This window comes from Pagrus pagrus, assembly GCF_965226575.1.
Source record: "Pagrus pagrus genome assembly, chromosome: 10".
Lineage (NCBI taxonomy): Eukaryota > Metazoa > Chordata > Actinopteri > Spariformes > Sparidae > Pagrus > Pagrus pagrus.
Genome location: NC_140194.1, coordinates 10,022,398 through 10,045,161, shown reverse-complemented (window position 1 = coordinate 10,045,161; position 22,764 = coordinate 10,022,398). Strand labels below are relative to the sequence as shown.

The 22,764-nt window shown below is 37.6% G+C and overlaps 2 protein-coding genes across 4 annotated transcripts in view; one reads left to right on the top strand and one right to left on the bottom strand.

The window, feature by feature from the left end:
• Window positions 1-431: 431 nt before the first annotated feature.
• Window positions 432-10,221, bottom strand: fam174b (family with sequence similarity 174 member B). The gene is made up of 4 exons (XM_084364026.1): window positions 10,137-10,221; window positions 5,186-5,917; window positions 4,341-4,472; window positions 432-2,966 (listed from the first exon to the last, which is right to left on the bottom strand). The coding sequence occupies exons 2-4, from the start codon at window positions 5,470-5,472 to the stop codon at window positions 2,963-2,965; spliced, it is 423 nt and encodes a 140-aa protein (XP_084220152.1). The 5' UTR covers window positions 5,473-5,917; window positions 10,137-10,221; the 3' UTR covers window positions 432-2,962.
• Window positions 10,211-22,764, top strand: part of chd2 (chromodomain helicase DNA binding protein 2) — a 27,430-nt gene continuing 14,876 nt past the window's right edge. For 2 of the 3 annotated variants that reach the window (XM_084364024.1, XM_084364023.1), the window contains exons 1-6: window positions 10,211-10,349; window positions 11,754-11,819; window positions 11,964-12,025; window positions 15,364-15,420; window positions 16,868-18,821; window positions 22,274-22,514. In XM_084364024.1, the coding sequence (XP_084220150.1) occupies window positions 18,760-18,821; window positions 22,274-22,514 (303 nt within the window). In that variant the 5' untranslated portion in view covers window positions 10,211-10,349; window positions 11,754-11,819; window positions 11,964-12,025; window positions 15,364-15,420; window positions 16,868-18,759. The remainder of the gene's footprint in view (window positions 10,350-11,753; window positions 11,820-11,963; window positions 12,026-15,363; window positions 15,421-16,867; window positions 18,822-22,273; window positions 22,515-22,764) is intronic. The other variant, XM_084364022.1, reaches the window with a different exon arrangement.

The following is a 22,764-nucleotide window of genomic DNA, read 5'->3' as shown; positions in this document are numbered from 1 at the left end:
GTCAGCAGTCTGAAGCAATGAAAGGTTTATTTGTTGAGGCTTGTCTGAGCTTGGCAAAAATAGCAACATTCTGTGACCAACACAATTAAGTTAATTAACCCAGAATCTGGAATTTGTCTCAGTTTAGATAACTTTCTACTGACATGTAGCTTCTGTGGGGACTGTGTGCTGTATAGTTTACCTTTTTTAATCACGTATACTGTATGTTAACATCTGTTTTCCAGCCGACAGATGTTAGCTTTTTTGCATGTTTGTCTTGTCTTGATACATACGACTTAAGCATATTTCAGTCTCTTTGTATTTAAAAATATTCAGAATGACTTAACGACACTTAAATTGTGAGGTTATGACAAAGTGAATGTACTTTCCTGTGGCAAAAAGAAAATACACAAAAGACCAGAATGGAAAAAATAACACTTCCAGCCTCTCCCTTAAAAACGAGTTAACACTTCAAAGGAAGCAATTTTATTTCAGTAGTGTTTTTCAAAGAACATGGAAACTGAGGAAACAGCTGTGGGTACACATAACATCTCTGTGTCAAAAACCAAGCGGGGACTTGTTTTCAATAAACTTCCAAAAAACAGTGTGAACATTGAACTTTTTCTGGTTTAAATGTGGGACAGGGGTGATTAACTAGTCCTCGAATAGCTACCACAATGACTTTGATTCATTTTACAAGAGGAACTTTCTGCAGCGGATGATTCGGTGAAATCTAATAAAAGTCCAGCATTAGCGTCTGTAAATGAGCAGGCTTTTTCCACAATTTCACGCACGACTAAAGATAAAACAAGACGTTTGCCAGGATGAAAGAAGTTAACTGTACACGGGTCAAAATACTTGTGCGGAGGCACAAAAATGGATCTGTACAATCAGTGGAACATGACAAAACACTGACAGGAACAGAGGTCACAAAGTCTGCAGCCAGCAATCAAAAACATGGCTGAAAGTTTGATTCAACACATTCACACACACTCCCACATACCACTTGTAGATCTAACAGTGACGACAAATGTACCCAGTCCCCTGTGAATGGCAACAACAAAGAAAAATACACAATGTTCTTTCTCCTGGAAAGAAAATGAGGAATAGGTTGTACAAGATTGAACCGTGCAGATTCTTCTTTTTCTTTTTTCTGTTTGGCTGGAGGTCATTTGCAGACAGCTGCACCTGCAGGCCGTGGTGCACTATCAAATATCAGTCTGGATTAAAACAGAAGGTCACCTACGACACTCACATCTGGTGCAGAAAACTAATCTAGGTTTACTCTGCATTGTTGAAATGTTACTCTGATTACATTTAGAGTGAGGACGGAGACGAGGAAGGTTTGAAAGCCTTTTCTTTCATTTACTTTAAATCGACTTTTGTATTAGTAATTTAGGACTTTCACTTAAGATCTAATGGGCCGAGTCATGAGAGGATGTAGTATCAGGTAAAACCTCCATTTTAAAAAGGTGCACTATGTAGTTTTGGGAGAAAGTTAGAAATCAGAGGGGAACGATCTTCATTGACTGATTTTTATGCCTAAACAAACTGTCATCGTTTTCATAAACGGGCCTAACAGGACAACACAGTTTTTACACTGTTTTACTTTGTTTATATGTGGCGGACCCTGCCACCTTTCCAGCTTCAAACACAACAGCTCGTTTTCTTTTCCAAAACTAAATTGGGCCCCTTTAAACTCAAATTTCAAAACATTTCCATCAAAAGTCAAAGCCAGTAATGACTTTACTTAACGAACAATACACTGGACTTCGGTTTGGTTCTGGTTTGCACGCTAACCCTGCACTCAAAATACCAAAATTTAATTAATTGAGTGCCCAGGAAAATCATATTAGATGAGGAGGGCATAAATTATGTAACTGATCTCTTTCTAGCAGAATCTGTGGAACAGAGAAGCAACTGTTTGGGAAAAATGGCCATAAAAATGTGACATAACATTGTTTTCATTTAGAAAATAAGACACTGGGTTCATGTCGACTACTGTAACTAAATCACTGTTTAAACATCCTTCAGTGGTTACTTGATTAAATGCAGTCGCCACATGATTGAACACACCTGATCACAACAGATTACAGCATTCACATTCAGAGCAAACGGACATATTCCACAAACACCTCACAAATACGTCCTGACAATATTCTTTGAGCTTTTCATCAATATGAACCTTTGAAAACGTAAATCTTCAGCTGAGATAGCAGCAAAATAGGACTGTCTAAAACAACACACGGTAAAAAAATATACGCTTACTCCATACATGAGGACAGAAAGCCTTCAGTATATATGCACAATAAAGTGGTTAGTAGATAGAAATATATTTGGTATGAAAGTTTAGTTAAAAATATCAATTACTGTATATTATAGATAGATCCTTCAGATTGTGCACATTTTACATCTGAATAAAGTATTCTCTGCACAATATTTGTTAACATTTTATGCGTTAGATGATGGTCTTTAGTGGCCAGCCAGTATTTATTTAAAGATTACATATTCACTCCAATCACGAGTGATTAATCCTGCATTTAAATACGGACAGAGTAGGCATTTTCTCCTCCTACTATGAACTCCCCAGCCCAACATATCGTCGCTCAAGTGTAAAAACTAAGTGTAAATAACAAAAATGGTCACAAAGTGTAAAAAAAACAAAACAAAACATGAGTTGTTATGAAGACAAGTCCCTAACAGCCTGATTACTGAACGACTTCGGAGGAAAGGTCACAGCATGAAGCATCCTGATTCAATATGAGGAAGAGTCGGGCAGGTTATTTTGGGCCACATGATCAGTAAATCAGCAAAACAATGATATCTATGCGGCTCCAGTCCTTCAAACACAGATAAAAAGCCATGCACAAGCTGCGTGTGAAGTTGCTGATTTTGGTCAGACTTGGCGACACAAAAAAATAATCACTTGAGTTGTCTCGGGGGCAAAACAGGAGTTCTCAAATACTGATGTCCATGCTGGGATTCACCTGGAAAAAAGGGGAAAAAACACGGTTACTTCATTGAATTTCATGCGGTGCTACTGTCCACACGGCAACAAGGAAATATGTTCCCCTGCTGCTGAGTCCTGTCTTACTTGGAAGTCCAGAATGTCAGGTAAACAGGGCGTCATGCCTTCCTTTGAGGAAGTGGTTGTATGTTAAAGAACAATAGAAAGGACGGAAGGGTGAAACCTAATGTCGGCGCTGCCAGAGCTGAAAGCGTTTCTCTAAAGTAGCGTGTTTCTTCAGGCAGAGCAAGAAGTGCAAATACCTGTTATAATGCACACTTTCACATAGTTATTCCTGTTATGTCTGTGTGCTTTTGTACTGCGTCTCATTCAGGGTTCATTCAGCTTAGTAAAATATCAGCACTTTTCAAGCACTTTCAAGACTCTTGAAGCCTTTATCAGCTCAACTGTGAAAAATGCAACTGCGAAAAGTACATTTACAGAATTCCTTTATATACAGTAGAGTTTCGGTTTCTGTGAATGATTGTGTAGATACAACACCAGACTGTGTTGAAAAATCAAGCATTTATCAAAGGAATATATCTGAATCAAGCATACCTTGAAAACATAACAGATAAAATTTAAAAAATAAAACATTTTAATAAAATAATTGTCTGTGTCTGCTTAAGGTAGAATGCTAACCAGCTAGCCGCAGCTTGTTCCAGTACTAGTGGTGTACACACCAACACACGGCTGGTCCCCGAGATACCAGCCGGAGCCGCCACGGCTAACTGAGCTAACTAGCTAAGGACAGCATTTACTCTGGTGATATGCTTCCCCCCTATTGGTTTTGAGTATAGATTTGACAGGTGGACAATTCCTACATATAAGCACAAGCTAGCTGATGCCTCCCTGCAAAGATAGATAGTCAAAACAGACTCACAAGGTGATTTACTTATAGGGAAATGAAGGTTAAACGGTTAATGACTACAATAGTGACAAGTAAGATAAGTTACAAACTGTAAGAGCAGCAAAATCAGGTCATTTAAAGTACAAAAACACTAAAAAGGGTTTAGATTTCTTTAAATCTGTTTGATAAAGTCAAACTCTGACAAAGAAAGACTAAATTTCTCAAAGTCGTATACTGCGCTGATAGATTCCTGTCGCAATAAAAGGCCATAATACCCTTATCATGCTTTACTGTGGTCAGTAGCTGCACTGTAACCATTTAAGGAGTTATACACCTAACTTCTCTGATATGTGCAGAACTTTTTCAATGGGACTGAGCCCACAGTTGTTCTCACTTGGCCAGCGGAAACAAAAGAAAAAGAAAAAGTTTGATTTGGCTTCAAAACACCATGAACATCTGCTGCATGAACCTCCCACCGCTTAAAGTAATTAAAAGAGAACAAACCTGTATTTGACATCAAAGAGGGTTGAGTCATCGTCTTCATCGTTCTCCTCATTAAGAGGGGCCATCTCCACGCGCTCCGCAGGTGTCGTTATGATGTCATATTTACGTGTTTTCCTGATCCGTCTGCCAGATCTGTGGGGAAAAAAGGGAACCGGTGCCAGACATGAGACGACACAACAAACAGAATCAAATCATTTAAGGGCTGACTGGCTACACCACAACATCAGCTGTGAAGCCATTTTTAGTTCCTCCAGATGGTGAGGATCAGACTGGTAACAAATCTGAGGTTTTTGCAATCATATTAATGCTCAAACTGGCTGTAAGTAGAGTCATGACCGCCTAATGTTTTTACGCTGATGAAATCAACTCTGAAAAGGACAAACATAATTGTGTGATTACACCTGTTTTTTTCCCCTGGTTTCGTGTCACTGTGGGCTCTGGGAACTTGTGACGGACACATTTTCACACTTTTCGTGATATTTTGCAGACAAAATGATTCATTGACCGATTATTCATCAATAAATGTGTCATGATCTGCAGCCCTGCTATAAAATATGACTTCTGAGATAAAATGCAGAGATGCTGGTGATAAACTCCACAGTATACATCATCTATTAAATTAACCTGATTGTCACAAACACATAAGATAGACTACATACAGCAGGCTGCTTACTCAACTCCCTCTAGGAGCCTTATTATTAATAGGCCCCAGACCTTTTCTTTCCTCCAGGAAACCACATGCTCCTAATCGATTCATTCAACCAGGAAAGACTGCTGACATTTAAACGCATCACGACAGACCAGTACAGTAAAAGAAAACCAGCTCACGCATCAACCTGCCTTACCTGATCACTTTGATGACCAGGACTGTGATGAGAGCAGCTGTTAACACGCAGATGAAAATAACAATGTTTTTCAGAGTTGGCAGATGCGTCATGAGAGATGAAATCCGGGATCCCACGGCGGCATCTGTCACATTACTCGTCAGTCCATCCTCGCTGCTGATGATGGATGATGATGATGATGATGTTGAATTTAACTGCGTCGCGGGTGAAGGCAGAGTTTGTGGTTCGCAGCTGACCCGCCAAAAAGCCGCAATAAGGAAAGTTAAAACCAGACTGTAGGTCGCCATGGCTGCTGATGTGAGGAAAAATGTAAGCAGAGGTTTTTGTTCCTTCAGTAGTTTCTCTTCCTGCAAAACTGGGTGAAAAATGCGACAGCAGCTGTCACATTATACAGAGAGGATCGGCTTTATCAGTGTCAGGCTCTGCTGTGAACACAATGAAGAAAATGTGAGACGCAAATATCCATCTCTGTGCTCCGTCTTCCCCCTCTTCTCCTCACACTGGACTTCTGGGGGTCGTCACTTTGCAATTTGCCTCCAAAACGTGTTTCCCTGGAGGTGAGTTATGGCAATCCCTTCCTGATTGCATTAGGACTTCGTGTAGAGAGATGGGGATTATCCGCCTCCGGAAGAGCTCTGCAGGCTGGCCCGCTGCTCCCAGTGCTGAAGAGGAGCATTATGTGGGCTGGTGCTGCCTTCAGGGAGCCCTCGTACTTCCCGAACACCTACACACCTGATGTCACCAGAGGAAAGGATGTGGGCAGTTTCAGATGGAAGACATGGCAACACATAAATACTAATAAATAAGAATAATACCTGTTCATGTGCTAGTATAATGAGGTTATAGTCAGGACCGAAGCCAAGATTTGGAGTCCTTCATTCCTGGTATCTGGTATAGGATTTAAAAATATCATATATTTACTTATAAAGGTATGAATAACAGTATTATATGCTGTTATCATTATTATTAATTTATTTAAAAAAAATATTTTTGCATGTGTTCAAGCATATTTTGTATTATAAATGACACACACCTTTTCCAGACTGCCTGAATATAATTGTCATAGGTGTCGTTTACACTTTTTGTCCCCATCACTTTTTAAAAGAAGAAATAGTTTAAAATGTGCTAAAAATAGCTTGCGCCAAGAAATGTTACCTTACAAATGAGATAGAATGAAATTTGATGCTCCATTATGCAATTTTTCAATGACTATAATTATCTACTATGACCTCATGCAATCCGCTAATTGCCAGTAACTGTATATGTTAAAAAACATTTAAATTTATTTTTTTTTTTTTCATCTAAGTCCTTATGTCCCAACCACTTTTCAACACACAGGACACCCGTGACAAATCTGGTGAAAAAAGTTTCTTTATTTACTTGTTTTTTCTTTATTATCAATTATATTTTTTACTAAAAAAGAATCTAATTTAAACATAGAGAGTCTAAAAATTTCAATTAGTTTTGAACACACGTATGGCCAACGTGTGTGTGCCTCCAGAATTTAAACGCATTCTCAGGTCACTTTTTGAAATGGACATTTTCAGACAATGTTAACTAAAAGAGTTCACAAAAAATGTAACCTGCAAGTGGCTCTTTAAAGGCTCCACAATACAGCAACACAGAAGACATGACTTTGCCTTCAGCTGGTGTTAGTATATTCATATATCATGCACGTCACTGCATTGTTCCTCTTCCAGTCAATTGTTTTACAATTTGGTATTCTTAGATATCAGACTATTATCTTTGAAAAATGTGCAGCAAAAGAGAGAAAATGTATATTTCAGGTGTTTATATTCTACATTCAAACAAATATTTATTTAAAAAAATAGGGTTAATGGTGTAATGTGGTATATGGAAAATTTCCTACAGCATCTGAAGGCAGCATTTCTCTGTTTACCAATAGGACATAGCAAACCCAATTTTCCAAGGGCAGCAGACTGCAGGTCATGACCACAGATTCCAAGAAAATCTTGACAGACAAGATGGTGAAAAGCATCCTACTGATCCGTGGCGGTGATAACTAATTGATTCGACAAAATCTATACACACACAGTCAATGTCTTTCCTTGTCTTTCTCACTCAGACACACAGGCAGACACAAATTATCTCCATTTATGTTTTCACTACACTTTGGGCGTGTAATATGCGTAATCCTGATTAAAAAAGTAGATCACCACTTAGATTTGGCACAACAAAAAAATCCCTCTGAAGGCTTGTGGTTAGAAATGCTTCAGACATACATCAGACTTATTCATCAGACTAATTTCTACACAGTGTGCAAACCTGAGAGGACTTGCTTTATCTGAAAACAACAACACAACAGCCAGTTTAGCTTCGTCTGGTTTGATGTGTCTTATTTTCTGAACACCTACTCCTGGGAGCGAGGGCCCTCTGCTGCTATTTAATTTGATCAAAGCCCAGCAGATGGCAGCACAAAATAACAACAGGATGACTGCATTTTTCCTTCAACGCATAGGTCAAAATTCAGAAGAGACTGATTTGTAGCAGAACTCAGTTTATGAAACATACGCTGGCTGCAATTTCTTTCTCATAAAATGAGATATAATGCATATGAATTGAGGAATGCAGTGTAAACTAACATGCACACAAAACCATATATTGCTATATCTTGATTTTGCATGGAGATTTATTGCTCATTGAGAATACTTTGCTCCGTGAAGCATGATTCATTTGCCGCAAGGCGATATAAATCTCAAGCTGAAGAGAGGTTTCACATTCTGAGAAAACATCCTGAACTTTGCTCAGAGAAGCAGCTCAGAGCTCAGAGGGTGACTGCAGGGATCGTGTTACACTGCTTAAACTGGGTTACAATCCGGTTTGGTTTGAGTGCTTCAGTTTCAGTTTAGCTTCTATTAAACACAAATAGTTGTTCTCACAAAGCACTGAATTAAGACTGCAGTATAGGCTGAAAACACAGTCACGGTGTTGGTTTTGGAACTGGCTAAACTCAGGTTTAAAAGCTGTTTGTTGAGCTACGTGACTACTATGTATGTTATGTTAATCATCAGTGGTGTTTTGCAATGTAAGAGGAGGTTTGGTGTGCGTGCTTTCATCTGAAATAACACACCCATGAGTGCAATCCGGCCTGTTGTCGGTGCAGTTTTGCAATGTGTTACAGCACACCCTTCTGCAACACTGCTGTTGCTTTCATGGCTGCAACACTGGCTTCCCATTCTGAGAAATAGACAGGTCTTATAGTAAATGTGCTTAGTATTCTAGCTTGACTGGCTTTTAACTGTATATGAATGCATTTTTTTTCTATATTAATGCAAGTTTGGCTTTTTATATCTATATATATGAATGTAATTTTATTTAAATGAATACAACTAGTGTTCATCGTGTGTGATATGTGTTGTATGCCAAGAGCTGACCCTAAGAAGATTAGCTGATGGTATCAGCTAATAGGGATCCTTTAAATAAACAAATAAACACATTATATGTCATAGTAATTGGTACCATATTAATGTGAATGTCCCTGCTTACCACTGACTTAAGTCTTTACCTATTTATAAAATGGCAACCAAGATGTTTCTTTGTATCAAGTATGGCACCAAGCATGTATTTACTTTTTATTGTTCTTTCCTCTTTGTTTATTCCGTCTTCTCAGCAAATTTAGCAGGCTTAACTGAAACCAAATAGGTGCTCTTAACTCAGCTTTGTGGTACATTTCCAATTCTCAATCTCTTAAAGCACAGTTTTAGACCGCAGCACAAATGACAACGACAACTGCAAACAAATTTTTGGTCGGTAAACACTCCCCTATTCAAACCCATCCAACCAGTCAGTCAATATAAGGCTGTGTTCCCTTCACTTGTAGCATCTGGATTTGTAATACACTTGCAGGGCCCTCTTGTTGCTAGGCTGAGGATCTTTTTAAAGAAATCTTCCCCTGCACAGAGCATGCGCTGTGGTCTGAAACACCTCATTGGTTAGTGATGGGGGTGGAGTGCATACCTCAGACTCCACAGACTGTCCAATGAAGGCTGCACTGACTGAGCGGGCCAAAGTTTTCCAAGTGTGGTTGCCCCCATTGGAGTTTCTAATTTTGTTTCTTCAAAATTTCCTCAGCTAAAATAGATAATATAATTGATTTTTTGCTGTTTTGCCACAGGCAGGGCTCGCTTCTCTCAAGCTTCAGTTACACATATTATGTGGAGCCTTTCAATCCTCAATTTCTGAATAGTTTTTTATATATATATGTGTTTGTATTATGAAAACACCTCAATGTTTCCTTTATCATTATGAAATGGTGGCAATCAGGCATTAATACCAGGAGATAAGTCAAATGTCTGAACTTTGTTGTACACAAACCAGGGAATAAATGTGTTATTGATCATTTATTAGCAGCCCTGCACACACAGTAGACTACATTTCCCCTAAAGGAAAAAGGTTTAAAGAAGGCCTGTGTTTACTGATGTAAACACTACTGTGTGATATCACAACAACTATACATACTTGTGTTTTGATCTGTGTTCCTATATGGAAGCAGACAAACTGGATAACAGGAGGAAATGTGTTTTTTCTTCCCATTAGCAGACATATAAACCCATCTACATATTGACAGTAGTAGACTATACCACTCCTGTGACACAGAGTATCACTGTTTTTATAAGATTAGATTTAAATATTCTTTAAATCATTCAATTACATACCAGTAAATTAGGTCACACCTGTGTTACCATTAAAAAGTTCCCAACTTCTAGCTAGCTTGATTTGCTTGGTTTACTCCCGACGTGCCTGTGTGCGTAGCTATTCCTATTTATCACATAAACAACACTAAGTTTGTTTTGTTGACGCCACTTAAAAAAAACAAATACGTTTTTAGTTTTGCTAATAAAAAAAAAAAAAATAATATACGCTTCAGGCTCAGTGGGCTGCTAACGTTAGCTTGGACGGGGCTGGAGAGAGGAAGTGGAGTTTGGCTTACGTTGAGAGGAAAGTGGGCAGAGCCGCTGAAGGATATCAGCTCAGGCAGAGGCAGAGAGGAGGACACACACAACAGAGGAGCGAGGCGTCGAGAGCGGAGAAGAGGAAGGGCGGAACGATGCGGCCAAAAGACCCACCAAAACGACGAAAATCGCCCCAAAAAGCGACACTGACCCGGGCAGATGACGGCGGATAGACACGGCCTGGAAAATGGGTAAGAAATTACGAGTAATCCAACATTAATAGCTGTAAAATACGGGTCGGGGGTGTCTGGCAATATGGTGGATAGAACGACAGTTAGACGCAGTGTTGTAAAAATGGCCATGGTGTGTTGTCAGCGAAGAATAAAGATAACGACGTAGAGACTGTAAATTGCACAAAATGGTGTTGTAGTTGGTGGATTTTGCATGTTTTGTAGCCCTTTTTCGAGTTAACTTTGTTGATATTTGGACAAGCACATTTGTTCTCGACCTGTTTGGAGTTTTTTCAACCTACGCATTTAAAATTTGCTTTGTCCTTGAAAGGGCAAATGCCCTTGTTCGTATTTGCTCGACAAAAACAACAAAATTAGGCAGATGTTTCGTTTTTTGAATGTTGTACTGTGACTGAATGACATCAACTCATCAATCTTAAGCAGAATTTTGTTTATTTTCAGTATACTTGTTTTTTTGAGGTTTTTCTCCGAATTATAAATCAAAAATGCACTTAAAAATCGACAGTTTTTCACAGTATCTGACCACAAGGCTGCACACATGTAGTTTATAACAAGATTTAAGAAAGTGTGAGATGCTTAATTCTTTTTATTTGAAACATAGTTGAAATAAATTGGGACAAGTTGTCAAAATGCTCTAAATGTGACTATTGAAAACAATTCTTCGATTGTAGACACTCTTCAAACACAATACTTGGATTTGTTTGCCAATTACAGCTTCTATATGTTTTAAAAGCTTAGATATACTTCGAAATAAAAAATAGGGTGTTGGCTTTTAACCCTTTGAGGTACTGAATGGAGAAGTAATCTAAATATATACATTTATTTTGTTTTTCCATCTTACATTACACCTGTGAGACACGTTAAGAAAGATTTTTATGTTAGAAAGCTTCACTACAAGTATGTGAATTTAAGAAAACTCAAAATACTGCATTAAAATTAAATAAAGAAATAAATTCATCTCAATATTACGGTCTCATGGACAAGGTTGTTGGTTTACCCACATATGAAGGCAAATACCACACATTATAAATAGATAATATACTGTCTTTTATAATACGTATTTATGCATGTTAAACTATATGGTAAATCCAAAGGATTAGTACCACCCTGCACGAAACAAAATGTCCCCTGAAAGCTATTCTCAATGGGACATTACTGTCGAAGACAAATTTAGTTGCATTTTGATCCACCAAGACACGCTAAGAAGAAGCATATCCGGCAACTAAATGTGCAACAACTTATTTATGATTTTCTTAATATGTTAATGAGCTCTGAAACCATCCCGAAAATTATCTTTAAAATATCTTAAAACACAAATAGTCTATTTATGTCTGGTTTTATGCAAACATAAGTCACACATTACAACTACAAAAATGAACAAAAATCATGTTTTGTGTTTTGCAGGTATTCCCTTGATGTTTCACAAAGTGCGTGGACGAAGAAAGGACATCATGTGACTCGCGCTAAATGGTATGTGTTTTTAACCGTTTCAGGCATTTAAATGTTTTTTTGCAGTCCTACTAGCTTCTTTGTCTTCCCTGCTACATGCATATAACCAGTAGGGTGTGCTATTGTCACATTTCGTCTCTGACTCTTATTTTGTCTTTTTTTAAGGGTTAACATGTAGCCACCATGAAGTCGAAGGATTCGAGTGACCCTCGCAGCAATGGGGAATTGTAAGTATAATTTTTAAGATAGACAAATTATCATTAGAAAACTTCTCTGCACTTAACTCTTCAAATGCGTTAAATCAAATTAACTTTTTTAATGACCTTAAACATAACTAAGCGAACAGCAGCGTAAATAAAGTATATTTATGTGTACGTCATTGCTAAGAAATAGCGCTAAGCATAATTTCATATGTAGCTTCTATTTTTATAGTAGCATTGTCCCAGTTTTGACTGAAGGCAATAACAATCATGTTCAATCTTAGAAAAGTTACGCCACCTAGTGTATGATGTGGCGAGGACATGCACATCAATTAAAGATACGTAAAAGTAATCAAATTTCCCCGAAGAGATATTTCAGTTAGCATTGAATACCTACCGAAATATATTACACTGTGTATACATTTTAGAGTGTTTTGACCATTTAGTGGTTCCAACGTATCACTAAAATAGTTTCACAGTTAAACATACTGGTGAAAAATTAATTTATATTATAGGATGTGCCCGATTGGGCAGGTCGGAAAAAAAATAATTAAACACATCGTTTTTTTCGGAGCTGATAATGGAAGTAGCTAAGGAGGGAGTCATCTTGCTTCTCTCTTATCTCTGTTGAGAGTTGCACGTGTACAGTACAGATTGGTCAGTCGTGGGTAAATGGTGGGGGTTACTTGGAGTTCATTTGGGTGGGGTTAGTGGATGTGGGCAAAACTCCAACCATGTGACACGGTTTGCCGCAGGCTGTTGAGCAAAGTGCATAAGATGTAACATAGCAATTAACTTAAGGTTTTGTGGTTATTTGCTACACCCTTAAAAGATATTGGGACAAGTTAAAATTGACTTTGGGCAAGTTGATTTCTGACCAACATGCCAAAAGAAGTGCGGAAAAAAACATTAACGTTGAACCCTGGTAAACAAAAATACAACTGAATATCACATCACACCCATATTAGTCATATTAATTGACACCTACTTGCATGTAGCTGCCATTCAACAACAACTGTGGCGCCAATGCAAGAAGTACATTTGGTGGGGTCGCGATTCTTCTAGATCATCCTTCAGTTGCTGCGGTTTTAACATTCATCGCAGCTTTAAGCAATAGAATTCTTGAGCGGTTAGGATGTTGCGTCTCCCTTTAAGAGTCATACTCAAAATAAAAAGCTCTATCAAGACTTGTAGTGAAACTAATCAGGGGCGGATAATGTTTAACATTTCGACCCTGGGTTAGGAATGGGTGGTAGTAGATTTTAGATTCCAATTGATCTTCAAGGCGTCAACAGTCTACTTCTCAGGTGAATCGATGAGATTGCGGTATCGAATGTCCTCTTATGTGTACAAACTTTAAATAACCATCTATGAGCAGATCTGCTTTGCATGAACAAGCTACTAGAGTGATGTAGCCAACTAGAGGGCAGTGCTGATTTAGACGAACTACGTCACTTGGCTCTTCCTGCGATGATGTATTAAACAACATGGAGGATGAGGAATTTGTGCCATGATAGAAATATCTTGAATGCAAAGTTATGTTTCAAAAGGGCAAATGGAGAAATTCATTGGCCATTTATGTCAGGCTATAGTCTAAAGGGCATTTCATTCTTCAAACTGAGAAAAAAGATGGCAATTCAGAATGTGGCTCATAATTGTGATTAGTCATATTTTTGTATAGCCAAAACACCCACCTCTAACAGAGGGTGGCATAGAACATATTTTTCGATTACTGCCATACTGGACTGTTTTGTTTGTGAAAACATCCCAAATTTGATTACATTCATATTTTTTGATTACATGTTGCTCAGTTTATTCAAGCCTGCACACTGGTGACATTTCACAAGGCTCATTGTAAAAGAACTACTGGCCATTTTGGCTCAACAGTTGCAATTTTGAAATGCAGTTTAATCCTGGCCTGTTGAGGGCATTATGAAGACAGTCAAATTAATTTTATTATCATCCATGTTTTCACCATAGGTTACATATTTGGTGCCATGTGCTGCATTTTGTTTTGATTGTACATTATTTTCTCATCAGTTCCTGTCTTATTTGGCAGTGATGTTGTTTGCAACCAAAACAACATCATTGAAAATACTTCCGCTCCAAAATATGAATAAATGAAGCCAATCTTGAAATATGAGAGATGTCTTGAGACACAACAGCAACAACAACTTAATGACTTAACTACCTACTTGTGATCGATATTTACGCCTATTCATGTGACCATTTTGCCTCTTTGAAACATTCACACAAATTCACAGTTTGGATAATAAGTAAAATACATTTCTAAAATCGTCTACTAAATGATCACGGGTCAAAGACCGCTCTTAACCAAATAAAATAGATAAAGCAAGTCACCCTTAACACAGAAAAGTGCATTTTTGGCTGCCCCCCTAAATTCTTCACTGACAGTAGAAATAAACTCGAGTTCTTACAACAAAAATCCTGAGAGTAGAAATACCACCAAAACATCAAGGCAAAACCATAAAGTTAGCTATCTGAATTGCTTAGTTTGACAAAAGGAATTTAGTGGACTTTAACAGTAATGTAAAAACAAACAAACCAAAAAAAAAAAAAACACCAATTCCAATGTTGCAGTAGATTGACAACTCTGAGGTGCATGAGTGCACAATAAATCTCAAACTTACAGTGTCAAGTTTCACTTCTGCACATACTTCGTTAAAAATGCAGGCCTCTTCCCTGACCATGCACCACAGGCATTGTTTTTTCTTTTGGCCCTGAAAAAAGACCTGATAAGTTGTCATTACCACTGTAATAAGACATGTAATTAGATGTAATTATTGCTCCAGACTTCTTTTTTTTTTTTTGCTGTATTTGACCCCCCATACACTGTAAACCTCATAAAATATCTAAAACCATACAGTGCGGATTTAATCACACAACAGTTGGCTGACATTGAGTCTTGTTAGTAACAGTGATCAGTAAGGTTGCAGTACTGAATGCTCTATAGAGTCAAATATGAAAACATGTATGGTATTCGGGCTTAAGGTTTCTGTTAAATTAGGATTCTTGAAAGAACAATAAAGCTACAATTGGACTTAAATCAATTTTCGGCCAAAGCATTTGCCATGCAGGTCATGAGCTATTACTTGATTTTAAAGTTGTTAATACTGGGAAGGTTGGTGACAATTGTATATTTTCTCTGAGACGAACACATTCCTCAAATTCAAAAGATTGCGTATTTGTTTAAGTAATTTTTGCCAGTCAGTGTTGAAATCAGAAGTCCCAAATGCCCACATTAGTTAAAGCCAGCCACATTGATTGGCCCACTAGTATACCATTTGTGTGTAAATCTGATTCATGGTAATATGGTATCATTCATTATTCCTTCTCTTCCACAGTGGAGACCTGCACTGGTGGGAAGAATTTCCAAATTTGAAGAAAAAGAAGACAGCTCTGTAAGTTTTTCATGTTTGAACTCGGTATCATTCAAATGCCAACTGAACTAATGTAATCCATAGAAAATGTCCTACTTCCTCGAGATTATATGTTTTCTACAATCGCATTTGGATAGGTTGAGGACACTGCACACCTATTTTAAGCAGACCTCTCCCCACATTTATCTGGACCATTTGTTACTGCCTTTCAGAGTTAATTCTAAAGGCTAGCAAAAGACCTAGATGTTAGCACGTAGCGTGCAAAATTAAATGTTAAGCTTGTAAATGTAAGTTTATGGTAGAACATGCACAGGAATTTTCTAAATCATGTGGTTTAATTAATTATTAATAATATAAGCATTTTTTCACTGTGGCTTTATGTGGACATTGGCTGCGTTACCTCCTGTTGTTAAATTACAAAAAAGGCCACATTACTTCAAGAGATGCTGAATTCTCCGCTTTTGCTAAAATGCTTGATAGGTTTTAAGCCGTAAAAATTCACGCTCAAACGTCCAGGTCACATTAGTTTAGTATTTCAACATTTAAAGAGCAGTAAGGGAACATTTTTTTCTGATTTTGAACAATAGATGTCTGAAAACATCATTGTTTCAATGGTTGCTTTAACACTTATTGATGCTATTATATTGTCAAACTGTTGGTCAGTCATGTATTTGCTTTGGTGACTGGTTATCTTTTTGTTAAATCAGTCAATGCATCCTATTTTGCATACAGCATTGTTTGCTCACATGCCAGTGTTTTGTTTTTTAATCGAAATTTGTTTGAGCATCAATGTTGCGTAAAGCTTAAAAAATGTTTTATGCATGATGTGAACTAGGCTAACTCTAGACTCACCATACCCCTGGTGGTCAGTTGTTGAACTCATAATAATAACTTACGAAATGTTGGAGCCTTTACTCAACTCGGACTTCATTTTGCAGGTTACTTTGAACTCGCCAAACAATATGTCAGTTCAAAGCCACATCAAATGTTAATTTAGATCAGGCCCATCAGCATTGTTGCACTTCTCACTGTATAACTTAATACCAAGATTTCCTTTTTTACTAGATCTACAAATGTATTTCGCGTAACGTATTAAAAGTCGGATTTCATTTCGTATAGGAATTGAAAAAAACACAAGTGTTGGCTGTAAAACAATATTTCAACAGCTTTGATCCTGAAACACACACTCAAAACTGAAGCTTGCGTTAAACACATCATGTCAATATGATGACTTTTAATTACAGTTTGAGAAGGGCAACTTTGTTAAATATTTAAACAAGTGGGTATTCTTACAAACACTCATGTTTGCGCAATGCTAGCTAACGCAACTGACGGCTAGCTGTGACTATTCTGTCTTAATTTGAGTTAAGATTAGCAAGCCGTCGTTTTCCTCTGGACAAGTGAATCATTGCTCATTTCAGTTGCACTGTGGGCTTACAACCTTTCCTTCTTTTTTTATCCTATCAAGACCCCATTCAACTGGATATTGCTGAGGTGGAGACAGCGTTGTTTAACGTGAAGATTGCAAGCGATTTGGCAGTTAGCCAAATTTTGACAAGATGAAACTGTTTTTTCTGACTGGACTTTGACGATTGGATTTTTTTTTTTTTTTTTACGACAACATGGACACTGGAACACTGTTGCTGGCTGTATAGTGGACTTGTTGAAAAATGACATTGTTTTTGAGAAACACAAAATCCGCCTGTGTACATTTGATATTCAAATGTTGTTTTTAAATAAAGTGTATGACCACGTATTTTTTCCTGGCTTTGTTTCATTAGCTAATTAGCTAACCAGAAAATCACAAGAGGATATTTGGCGTAATATTTTGATAGTGTTAAAGTCCATTAGCTCCGCTGTATGTTTTTAATATTTCAGCTAATTCATTCAACAAATTAATTAGGTCTGCATTGACGTTGTGTCACTTGCCATCATGGTTTGCCCATTTAGTTTACGAGCTAGCCAAGTGCTAAAGCTACGCATTGGGTCGATGAATCTCGTTAAGTAATGTTTGTTTTTCGAGTGTTTTTATACAAAGGAAATTATCACTGGATTGATGAGACGAAGGGAAAGGGGTTAATGAAAGCGCACACTTGTGCTTAAATAAATCCTAATTAATGAAAACAGTTGAATACATTCATATTTATAAAGTAGTTTTAAAAAGGTTTTGGTCTGAACAGAAATGGTTTCCAAAGGCTCCCTAAAATGGCTCCTGGTCGTCCTCCTTCCTGTCTGAGCAGGAAGTGATGCAATTGGTGCAAAAGAATTAAACACTTTACCAGCCTCTCAATATTCTTACCTTTTTTATGTTGTGGAAAAGAAAGGGTTATAATTTAAAGATTGTTGTCCTGGGGCTGAAAAATATGCAAGTTAATATAAAAGTACATTTTAAAACATAATAAAAGGGGTGGGACTTAAACATCACCTGAGTGTGGTGTAAATGGAAATAACGTCAATCAAAGGCAAAGCTTTCAGAGCTAGGAAGGAGCTCTAGATGGCGGCTGAGCCTTGGGAAGGGTGCCATGGGCTTTCGTCAGACCGTTTCTGTTGCCTGTTTTTCGGCGGAAAACGCTCGATTCTGATCAAAATCAAGGGATATACACGTACGATCGGTGTTTTTACGGGAATTTAGGCGTTTTGTGTGGTTTTTGTGCTGATTTTTCGAGCCGAATGAGCCGTCTGTGCAGGGCAGTGCTTGTCGTTGTTTTCCATACTGGGCTCTGGCAACCATGGCGCGCCTCCATTTTTAGTGTGCTGCTCGCGTCTGTCTCTCTGAGTCTGACTGTTAGATGAAGACTTTAAAGGCCTACAAGCTTTTGGAAACAAGGCTCTTTTTGTAATTTATTGTTAAGTTATTATTTTTACGGTTTGTTATTTTTTATCCGAGTCGGATAAAAACCCTTGTGATAGAGCTGAAGTTGAATCTAATAGTTCATTTATAGGTTACCACCTTTTCTTCACTTTGAATTGGTCTGTTTACATTGTGTAGTGCATAATTTACTGGTTTTCTCAGCTTTAAATCTTATTTTTCTTACCCTTCATCTGATGACGCAGTTAGAATTAATTGCATGCGGCTTCATCCGTGGACTATATTATAAGATTTAAGTTGGCTATTCTCCTTTTTGTATCGACACCTGTCATTTTCCTTCGCTTTATTTACATTAGCGATGTAAATAATGATCGTCAGCTCTGTCGATTTAATGCCTTTTTCCTGACTCGTGTCGCACCGCCTGGGCTTTAACTGCCACCTGAGCAAAGGCAGTCTTGTGGGACTTGTATGATAGTTCATGCTTCCTCCAACTTTTTGACAGTAAATACCAGGAGAAAAGATCACCTATCAGAGAATTACAGGATAATACGATGATGAAGAATAAAAGTAAAAAACAAGAGGATGAAGGATCGACTCAGAGCAATGCATCAAGGTATGATCCTTATACTTTTTTCCCCTTTTTCCATATCTGCCTTGATTGTTTACCTTGTCAAGCATGGTTGATCACCTGTGTATACATATGCGACGTGGTTTTTGTTGAAGTGCACCACTGTCATGAATGACCTTGCTATTGTTTAATAGCCACACCCTGATTTTCCTACCATTTCTTACACTCAATACTGAGGTTTCAGGCCCTGTGTTTTAGAGATCATTGCCCACAAGATGTGTGTGTTAGACCACAAGGAAAAGTGATTTGTCCTATTATGTTGCACATGATTTGTCACAAATGTTTGATGTCCAATCGCTATAAAGTAATATGACCTTGTCTTACTAGTTGGTACTGCATTGCACCATTTTTACAACGTTGATGTTTGGTTTTTATTTATTTCAGAAACAATGTATTGCTTTGGTGTTCATTATGGTCAGCAATGTATCCAGTATTTTACAGGGGTTATATATAACATACTCTGTAGTTCTTTGACCTTAGTACAGATTACATATGGCTACTATTTTCATTTTTTATATCAATCTGTAACCTTTCATCTGGATCTGTCCTCATAGTTTTGACACAATTTTCATGCTTAGTTATTTCTACTCATTAAAGCCCTTCATCTAAAAGATTTGAATATCTTGTTAAATCATTATGTTGTTTTAGATGGATAGTAAAACTTAAAACTATTCCACTACTGAGTTATGTCAGTGGCCACCTGCTTATGTAACATAACCTTTTAACCTCCCCAGCTTTATATTTGTATCCAGGACAAGGTTGTTTTACTTTCTGTTCTGGGCCTTATTGCAATGGACAGTTTCATTTCAAATATTTCTCTTGACACATAATGATTTTCTGTCTTATTACAGTTTTTTGAATGATTTTTTTGACTTATTACAGGTATTGAATGGTTGTTTTCACTTGTCATGCAATATATTATATCTGTTGGAATCCTATCACATAAATTTACTGTCATTTTTAATTATCCGACAAGTTTAAAAGGTACTTTTTGTATTTCTGAATTTCGGTTATATGAAGATTGATGTGTTGATGGAAGTATTTGATTTGAACATGTCTGATTATTGTGAATGTTACAGCAAAAACATTCAAATTCAAATCTGGCTTTATTTGTATTACTTACGAGGTAGATTATATTTAAAGGCCTGTGGCCAGGAGTCTTGACACTAATGTATAATATTTTTTTACAATATTGTCTGGTTTTCTTTTTATAAAGACAGTAAATGTATACTGAGAGCAATTGGGCAAGTGTGTATACATCATCCGCAGGTATCTGAATCTTCAAATACCAAAACGAGTGGAAACACCAGTCTATTTTGATCAATAAAGATTGTTTAAAAACTAATACCAGGTCATTTGCATGGTGTCAAAACAATGCAGAAATTCAGAAACAACACAAGTGGCTTGCCATGTTCCTTTCTTTCTAAAAAAAATATGTTTTTTGCATAAAAGCCCCAATCAAGTTCTTACTATAATAACTGCTGCCATATTTCCACAACAAACAATGCAGCCTGACCTCATTAGCCTATTTTTAGATAAAGGCACAGGGGAGTTTGAATGCTAAATGCAGGTAATCTCCTTCAGCATTTTACTGACTGTTCACTGCAGCAGGTTACATCACACTTGTAGTTTTCTGTGTGATCTTGTGGCAGCCATTTTAGTGTTTTCAGCTGTGAGTGAAATATACCCTCTGCTGCTGATGACAGCCTAACTTTTTTGTACTGATAGATGAGCACTGTGGGCATGCAGAGCAGCAGAATGAGCAACAGAAAACATGGTGATTTCCTGTAAAATGACATCTTACAAAAGTACCACACAGTGTACATGCTCTTCTGAGTCACAAAATGGCCCTTGCTTTGTGTGCCCAGCTTGCTCACTTATCTGTATTAAAACTCAGCTCAGAACTACATGGAGGAGGACCAGGAAGAGTTCAGAGCCTGGAAAAAGCCTCCACGCTGCAGTGCTATAGGCTAGAATTCCACATAGCAACACGCCAGCCAATAACAATTCGAGTTTATTTTCATGCCCCGCCCACTTTTGACCTCACTTAAAGCGGAAGGAGCCATGCACATCCGAGTTAGGCCATTGAGACAGCTGAAAGTACAAGCTGTAATATCGACTTACAGAGTCATTATATGCTTTTTAACACCAGTTAAATTGTAAGTAATTATTCAAAACCAATAAATTAATGTTCCCCTTTAGTTACATTATCATAGTTGAATATATAAATGCCAGAATACAGAGACAGTAGTATGACAAATATAAATCCTTTAATAGTACAGTAGGAGACTTGTTCTTAATAACATTCAATATATGAAATGAGTATTTATTTTAACTTCGTAAGACACTATTGTATGTGTCTTTTGCAATGCAATCCATATAAGGCAGTGAACCCTGCATAGTTATTGTGAATGGATATAACGCCCCCATGTGTCCAGACAAAGTATTGAATGCAGAAAAAGCCAGACAGAAAGGTCACAATACTAAGTTTGATGTTTTATGCACTGATGGCCCCTTATCACATCAATGTGCTGTCATAAGTGTCAGCTAATTTGTTTAATTTATACAAAACTGATGTATTTGCATCAAATTTGAATTTATTTGCAGGTCCCAAAACCATTTGAGGCTCCTTGTGTGCAGTGATACTAAGTTATTTGGACTTTTTTACTTAACAGATGAAGTCCTTGAAATTTGGGGTTTGGACACAAGTGAAAGAAACATTTCTGTGACACAAAATAATGTTAAGCTTTCAAACATTTCTCTAGTATTTTCTTTTTTTCATGTGAATTACTGAAAATGTTCAACTCTTCAGGCTTCTAAAAATCCCTCCAATGAAATAATCTGAGAAAAGAAATTAAATTGTCATAGCAGCACATAGTCTCATAACTCAAATAAGGTCGGTCTTAAGATTCGTATACCTCCACAAAACAATGGAGTTTAATGAGCATGAATGAGGCTACTTAGAATGGGACATCTGCAAATTTACTGTATTGTTCATTTATTCATGACCGTTGTATTACTGTCTGATTATATTACTGCCATGTCACAAGTAATTGCAGAGTAGCAGGCATGAATGATTTCAATACTTACTTAATTACCGTTAAGCTCGGTTTTATTTAGTAGTGAAAGCTGATCTTAGGCTTTTCAAAATGCCTGTAAGAGGATTTGTGTGCCCTAGAGAGAATGAGGCTATTATAAGACTGTTCGCTAAGTAAGGAACATGCTGCATGATGTAATGAGGTATCTGTTCCACTCGGCTGACGATCACAACTTACTCGTGCCATCGAGCTCTCTGTTTCTCCTTGTCCCAGTGACAGTGTGTGCACTTTGAGGTTAATTTTAAGATGCCATGTCGTTGTCGGGTTCACAGAGTTATGTAACCAAATACGTATGCCCTGCAAAAATCGAAAACAATGAACATGTTCTTGTTCCTGTAGCAATTCAGCTTCAGAAGAGTCCAACCGCTCTGCGTCGGAGTCGGGAAGTCAGTCAGAGAGCGAGCATGGCAGCGAGAGGAGGAGATCCCACAACTCCGAGTCGAACAGCTCCTCGGAGTCAGAGAGTCACTCAGGGTCAGGGAGCGAGTCCACCGAGTCCAAATCACAGCAAACCACATCAGAAGTCAAAGACAAGCCAGTTAGAAAGAAGGAGCGTCTGGCAGATGTGAAGAAGGTAAAGGTGACTGAGCCTTAGAGAGGAGCTTCTGTGGTGACTTACTGTTTGTAAAGCAGATTAAGGTTCCTGTCCTCTGATAATGGAGATTGAGTTAACTTTGTTTCTCTAATCACGCTCTAAATGTGATTATAGGGGTTCAATGACATTCACTTAACTTAAGTGAAGTTTTATTTTAGCCATATTGTCTTTTTTGCCCACGTTAGACTTAAGCTTTGTCCCAGTTCAGTCTTACTTCATAACTAAAAGCAGGTTT

What these genes read in the sequence shown, in the direction of transcription:
- fam174b (XM_084364026.1), bottom strand. Translation starts at nt 5,472, where the DNA reads ATGGCGACCTACAGTCTGGTTTTAACTTTCCTTATTGCGGCTTTTTGG. An exon ending in CTGGTCATCAAAGTGATCAG is followed by an intron (nt 4,473 to 5,185) that starts GTAAGGCAGGTT and finishes TTTTCCCCACAG; the next exon opens with ATCTGGCAGACGGATCAGGA.